Source organism: Takifugu rubripes, chromosome 15, assembly GCF_901000725.2.
Source record: "Takifugu rubripes chromosome 15, fTakRub1.2, whole genome shotgun sequence".
Classification (NCBI taxonomy): domain Eukaryota; kingdom Metazoa; phylum Chordata; class Actinopteri; order Tetraodontiformes; family Tetraodontidae; genus Takifugu; species Takifugu rubripes.
Window position 1 is genome coordinate 8,913,736 of NC_042299.1, and position 7,303 is coordinate 8,921,038.

General features: G+C 48.2%; 1 protein-coding gene across 1 annotated transcript; it reads left to right on the forward strand.

Annotated features, from left to right (window-relative positions):
• The first annotated feature begins 1,017 nt into the window (after positions 1-1,017).
• On the forward strand, positions 1,018-6,918 carry spry4 (sprouty homolog 4 (Drosophila)). Its single transcript, XM_011611292.2, has 2 exons — positions 1,018-1,249; positions 2,912-6,918. The coding sequence occupies exon 2, from the start codon at positions 2,963-2,965 to the stop codon at positions 4,100-4,102; it is 1,140 nt and encodes a 379-aa protein (XP_011609594.1). The 5' UTR covers positions 1,018-1,249; positions 2,912-2,962; the 3' UTR covers positions 4,103-6,918.
• Positions 6,919-7,303: the final 385 nt, after the last annotated feature.

Sequence of the window (7,303 nt, forward strand, 5' to 3'; positions counted from 1 at the left end):
GTGCAAACGAATAATGGGGAAACTGTTAACCTTTGACTGGTGAATAGCCCCAAGCCGGGGGGAGGGTGGTGATGTGCGCACACGCACACACACGCACACACACTGGGAGAGAAAGGAAACTCACACTCATTTCCGCCGTGTGGTTTCGGTACAAATCAACAACATCCTGTCCTTTTGTGAATCCTGCCTGCCCTCATGCTGGTTTGTGTTTCAGAGTAGGCGTTATAACCCCCCCCCAACCCCCCAACCCCCCACCAACGCCACCGTCATCACCACCACACTCCTCTCCTCCCCCCTCCTCCCTCTTTTCCACTACAGACGCCGGAGTCATACCTCGCATTGTTGCAGGGGAAGGAAGGGCACGTCCTTGTTCGCAATAAAGGGCTTTACATAGACCATGGGAACAGGGGCCCACGGTCACCGCGTGACCCAATCAGGTCGGGACATGTTTTATTGATATCCTGGCCGAGGGCGACCTGATTTAAATGGAAAACAGCGCTCAGGCGACACTTCATCGCGCCCACTTCTGTCACACTCGAACGGGCTAATAATACATTTTAATCCGATTCTGGATTTTCGGATTCACAGCTGTGGAAACTGCCCCACCTATTACGCAATGCAGCCACGTGTCTTTCTTTAAACATAACCAAATAAGCCCAGTATTACATACATCCACCGGCTCAAACCGCAGCCAAACGAGGCGACTCCTCATGCAACTCAGTGCCCGCATTACCTTCGTTAATGAGAAAACCTACATCCCTTTCCCCCTCTTCGCATTCGCTCGCACTGTCTCGTTCCCCATTTTTACCCCATTCATAAAAATCTGGACCTCGCGCCTGCGCAGTAAAGCTCGGAGTCCTCCCCATTCATAAAAATGTAACCTCGGCATTTCAGCCCTTCGAAGTCGCTCTGCCCTCCCATTCACAAAAAGAGAGAGAGGGGGAAAAAGCTGTGGCATCTGCGCAGTGCCGTCCCCTTCCTTTCCTCTCTTCCCTCCCATTCATAAAAACTCACTTCCCTCCCCCTCGGTGGTTGCAACATCACATCCAAAGCTTTGCGTCCACAACCGCAGTCGCCTTTTACGCACTCCGGAGTGGAGAATAGTGCACTAGACCTCTCAGTTTCTTACTTTTTGGACTTACACCTCACGCAACCTCCCCGGAGCTACCGCCTGCTCAGACTGGACTATATCCTGCGCGCAAAACGTCGTGCCCAGATGAAGCGATGAAATTTTTATCCTAAACCCACCGTAAGTGCTCTCTCGTCTGTAGCGCTTGGTTAACTTTTGAGTTAAGGCATTTAAACCCACTTTTACTGGGCACTGGCAGGAAAACGCGCCTGCAAACTGTATTTTGCAACAATCTGCCTGTTTGCGCTCCGAGTCAATATTTAACCGCACGGAGCAGCGTGAGGGCACGGACGCGACCAACTGCGTTCTGCTCTCAACTTCCATGAAAATGTTTTGGCCGCAGTGCTTTCCGCATCTGATCGCGCTCGTTCATGGTTATTTGAGTGCTGACAGAATGCCTTTATATCCCCCACCTGAATCTCCAGCCACCGTGCGCTTCGGTTGCGCCGCGACCTCGTTCCGCGTCAACCGCCCGCTCGGCGCATCAAATCGGACGCGTCAGGTGTTTTTATGCGCGCTCCTAACTCCAAACGCTGTGCGAAAATAGCCTTTAATCAAGAACTTTTACGGCACCAGTGAGCAATAGAGCTGTGGTGACGCGCAGGCGTCCGTCTGGTGGCACGTCTATCATTTCCCGCATCGATGTCGCGCTTTTATCCTTTACATTTAGTCTAGAATGCGCGTCGAACCATGGTATCTGAGCGAACGCCTCCGGTTTATGTGACTCAATCCCTTCACATATCTCACGCGCGCGCGCACACACGCACACTAACACACTTGTACAGCCCAGGTTTGGAGCCCAGTCGTCTAGATCTGGCGATCTCAAACGCTTGCGTCCGTGCCAGCAGTGTCGCAACAGGTTTTTCAACCAGGCGTTCGCGAATTTCAGGGACATCACAAAACGACGTGAGAAAAACGTCGACGACTGACACGTTCAGATAATCAAACGGTCCGTGAATTAATCGGGGCTGTGGAATAATCCACAGACGTGAAAGATTCATCGAACCCTAAACCATCGCGAATAGAAAAAAAACTGGACGGGTTCTGTCCAATTGGTTCTCTTATATCCCGCTCCTCGGTCCTCTTTCGGTCTTTTTCTCATCAATGACGAAACCGATTTCATTCAGGTTCACCTGGAGCGCTGTGATTCATGCACCTCCGAGTTCATTCACAAAAACTGCAGGTCTCTCTTTCTCCCTTTCTCTCTCTCTCTCTCTCTCTCTTTCTCTCTCTCTCTCACACACGCATACACACACACTCGCTCACGCGCGCGCAGATCAGCCTCTGATCACTGATTATGCATTTATGTCCCACAGCCGTAGTCAGTTGACCATTTCTGTAAGAGACGATTTTGCTTGTTGTCTTCATGAAAGTCTATTTTCTGGCCACCTTTTGTTGCATATCTTGTATTCAAGCCCAGTGGTGAGGCACAGGCAGCCCGACTTCCAGTGTTTTAACGTCAGTCATAAAGAAGAGGAGGTTGGGAAGTTTTTTTTTATGCAGAGAAGGGTCAAGATCATTTTTAAAACTCAGATTTTTGCCAAATTTCCCCACACAACAAAAATAAGGCTTCACTTTGATGTTCTTGCCTGTAATAACTTCTGACGGGTCATTATTAACATTAGTTTGGTGCGTTAAATCATCATTCAAAGGTTTTTTTTACGCAAATATGTGATTTCCTTTACAAATGATATAATAAGCAGATTTTTAAATCCTGTGGAACTTTGATCATGAGTGGATATGGTCAATAAAGTTAAATACCATTTGTTTATGTCTTTGCAGTGTCACTAAATGCTGCTTTAGAGTGAAGACGTGCGAGGCACAAGCCTACACATGGAGTCCAGGGTTCCTCACCACATCCCAGGAGTGTCCTCCACCCTAATTTCCCAACCCCTGCTAGAGAGCCGAGTGCCCTATGGCCGCCTGCAACATCCACCCACAATCTACCCCATAGACCAGATCAAGTCCTCACACGTGGAAAACGACTACATCGACAGCCCCGCTGTCGTATCCCAGCAGCCCTCGTGCCAGAAGTTGGCCGGCCGAAGAATCACCTGGCTGGGCCAAAGTCAGGAGGGCTTCCTGGGGTCGAATCACAACCACCATCACAATCACCAACATCAGCACCTTCAGCAGGGTCGGTGTGAGTCCTACCCCCAGCAGGACACCACTACCCACCCGTGGATTTCCTTTAATGGTAGACCCAGCTCTATCAGCAGCAGCAGCAGCACCTCGTCCGACCAAAGGCTGTTGGACCACGCTGCCCCAACCCCCACAGTGGACAACCACCCAACCCTGAACCCTCATCAGGGCCCCGTCAACACAATCACTACCCGAACATCCGGTTGCTTCAATCCCTCTGAATCAAAAGTACTCACCTCCTCTTCCTCCGCTTCCTCCTGCTCACCCTCCTCGAAACTGCTCGATCTGAAGCCTGGAAAGGTTCCAGCAGGAGGCGTGTGCACCACCGGAGGTCAGCAGGGGTTGCCTCTGATCCCTTCCTCCCCAGCCGAGAAGAAGCACCTCCTTCTCTGCGAGAATTGTGGAAAGTGCCGATGCACGGAGTGTACGCTCCCCCGGACCCTACCTTCTTGCTGGGTCTGCAACCAGGAGTGCCTGTGCTCTGCTCAGAGCCTGGTGGATGCAGCCACCTGCATGTGCCTGGTCAAAGGGATCTTCTACCACTGCACAGAGGACGAGGACGACGAGGGCTCTTGCGCCGACAAGCCCTGCTCGTGCTCCCAGGCCAACTGCTGCGCACGCTGGTCCTTCATGGCCGCCCTCTCCCTCGTCCTGCCTTGCCTGGTTTGCTATCTGCCAGCCACGGGCCTGGCCAAACTGGGACAGAAGTGCTACGACAGCGTCAGCAGGCCCGGCTGCCGCTGCAAGAACTTGCAAGGCGGCTCGAGCATCCCAGCCTGTAAAAGCGGAAGCGCGAAAGGAGGGATGCAGGAGAAGCAGCAGGGGTCATGATGCTGGACAAAACTGGCTGGCAGTTGACAGGACCACGCAGTACTTGCTCTGTAGACAGGACAATCCAACATTCTCCCTTAAACTGCCCCATTAGTCTGCTGGAAGATGACTTGTTTTAAACAAAGGTACTTAAATGTTTCTTCGACCTATGTTTGTAAGCGTGGATGAGGGAAAAAAAAGGGGGGGGGGCGGGTTGAGCTGTGTTTGCTAGTAGGGAAAGCTAACAGCCCCAATGAGATGTGATAAAGATCAAGAGAAGACTAAATTACGGGACTGGTGTTTTTTTCTGATGTTTATGAGAAGATGGCTGAAGGCACAAGGTCATTGGACCCCTTTGCTGCTCTGTATTTAACAGCTAATTTTGTAAAGGTAAATAACCGGAAGCCGTTTTTTTGGGGTCACAGATGACATCAAATTACACGCGGGATATAAATATCTGCAGGAAACCCTCAACCCCAACAACACAGCCGGAGTGTACCACTGAAAAAAGTCAGCGCTCATACTGTGGTTTGGGATGGGGGTGGGGGTGCAGCGAAGAGGTTCTGAAAGACTGAACAATGTTCACCAGTCACCTCACAGGCAATGCATGTCATGACCTGCATGCTGTAATCTAATGGTCACCCACCATGCTAAATTTCAACGTGTTGTGAAGATTTGTGCGTATTCTTTCTTAAAAAAGATCTAAAAAGGAAAAAAAAAAGTACACCCGACCTTCTCAGGGACTGTTAGAGTAATCCTCTTTAGAACTTGGCCTACAGCATGTTACTAAACTGCCTCATAGCCCGGTATACTTCCTCTTTGCACAAGGATGCAAAGACAAATTTAAGGGCAAAAAAAAGGCAATTGTGAATAACTTAAGTAAGCTACGAGAGTGACAGACTGAGGTCTGCGTGGGGAGGGAATGCAAGTGACAGCGAGCGAGGGGGGGGGGGGGGGCAGACAGAGAAGTCGTTGAGCATCCGATCGGCCTTGGTCAAACTCAAACTGCCACTTGCACAATCTTTTTAAAGCGACGCAAACCCCCTACAAGACGTACTAAAGCACAGTATTAACCACCTCAGCTATCTCGCGTCACGTTTCCGTGCACTAAATCGACCACCCGCCCCCTTTACACGCGCCGTCTTCTTAAATTGTTATGCTGCATAGGTGCATTAATCATAGTTTGTCCTTTACTCCTAAAGTCTATTTTGTGGCTTGCATGAGGTTCCTAGGACTTTGCCAAAGGAAGCTAGTCGACAGTAGCTTGTTGTTTCTGTTGTCGCAGGTGTTCTGCTCTGTTGCCAACTGGTGTTGACAGCAGTTGTTTCATGAAAGCATGCTGCCCTTTAATACAGATGGCCTTTTCTGTTTGGCACAAAGGCAAAGTGTCTTTGTGGCCCCCGTAACCTGTATTTCATACTGTACCCGTAATTTTCCATGAAGGTGCCTAACTTTGCTCATTTGTCTTGTTGCACAAAGCTAATATCACACAAGAGGGGGGAAAAAAAGAAAAGCTGATAGACACACTGTCCTTAGTCTTGAATGTATGAGGCAATATTTTTAAAACCTAGCAATTCAGTCAGAGAGAAAGGTGCCAAAAGGTGAAGAGCGATTGTGCTGCTAGGTGAAAGGCCTAGTCGGCGGGCAGCAGATGTCACAGATGTTTTCACATTATATTTAGTAATAGAGCTATGCAGGTGAAATATAATTTGCTGTAAATAGTTTCACGAAAATTTGTGTTCTTTAGAAGAGACCTTTAAATGTCCTTGAACGATTGCATGGTACATATAACTACAATTCAGTACAAAAATATATAGAGAATATATTAGATATGTATTTTGGAGGGAAAGACGTTTTCGAGGTCATGAGAATCCAGAAGGGGGGAATGTGCGGGAAGGGGGTTAAGAAAAATGTTTCAGTCCCTAGCACTTGATTTAGAAAAGTGCGCCCCGGCAATATAATGAAACAGAGGAGGAAAAAAAACCCTCCCGCTGTTTATGCTATCCATGGCTCATTAGCAGTCGAGAGGCTAAGCTAATTCCCCGGTTCCTCTCTGAGTCCTAAATACTGTGGACTCATTGAATCCACACAGGGAACACAATCTGCCCCTATCCGGATCAACCCATTTCCTGCTGTTACTGCTCAGTGTCTCGGCTCTCTCTTTCTCACTTTATTTTCCCCTTCCTCTTCTTCCCTTCTTCCCTCTCCCTGAGAAATTGTCCCACAAACACCCCTGGCCTTGATTGGCAAACACAGCTGCTGCGCATAACATCCGTCATACCACAGAGTCGGGGAGGAGAGAGAGACCAGTCTCCTTTCTCCCCTCTTGCCCCTGTTCCACGGACCTGGTTTTTTCAGTCGCTGCCTTCTCTTTTTTTGCTCAACTCTGTTCCGACTTTAACTTCACACTCGCCTTCCAACGCATGGAAATCGCAAACACAACCGACCTGTTTTATCTTCACGGCGCCACGACGCTGCGACTTTTTACACACCCGCGACCCCCCAGCTTGTGTCGCTCACACATGGGCCCCGGAATTGTCTTCATGTCCAGCCCAAAGGGGACAGAATGTCTGATGCAGCTGCGCGACTCCATTCCTTCATGCCTTTGCAAGTGTCAATGTTGGGGAATAAGAACGAGATCTGTGCTTTCGCTTTCTTTAGATATAACGAAAAAAGAAAAAAAAAACTCTCATATAAAAGGTTCCCTTTATAGATATATTTATTTTGAAGTTCTATTTTATATAGTATTTATTTAGATGCCAACTCTTTGTTTGTGAAGAAAGCTTATGTCGAAATGGAATGTACATTGACAATGGAAATATATATTGTTAAATATATCTGGCTGTTGTGTCGTTCCTTTTAAGGAGTATTTCAAACTACTCACACTCTCACCAACACGCACATTTGTTATTATCAGATGTTATTGGATCACTAGTGTCCAGCTCTACAAGTAAAGTTTAGTATTCGGTGCACAAATATAGTCTATGAAAGAGCACGTTTACAGAGTTTAGTCGGTATTTGGTTGGTTTAGGCTGACACTTAAGCTTGCTGAAGTCCTCCCTTCCTGTGTCTGAATAAACGGCTCTCTATAAAACACTCTGAGGGCACTGAGGGACAAATAAAAGCAGTAAAAACGAAATAAGCAACAGGAAATATTTCACTAAATTACTTGGGAAGAAGGATGTGAAATAATAGCCAATTACTTGGGCTCATATTGTGCAG

What these genes read in the sequence shown, in the direction of transcription:
- spry4 (XM_011611292.2), top strand. Translation starts at nt 2,963, where the DNA reads ATGGAGTCCAGGGTTCCTCACCACATCCCAGGAGTGTCCTCCACCCTA.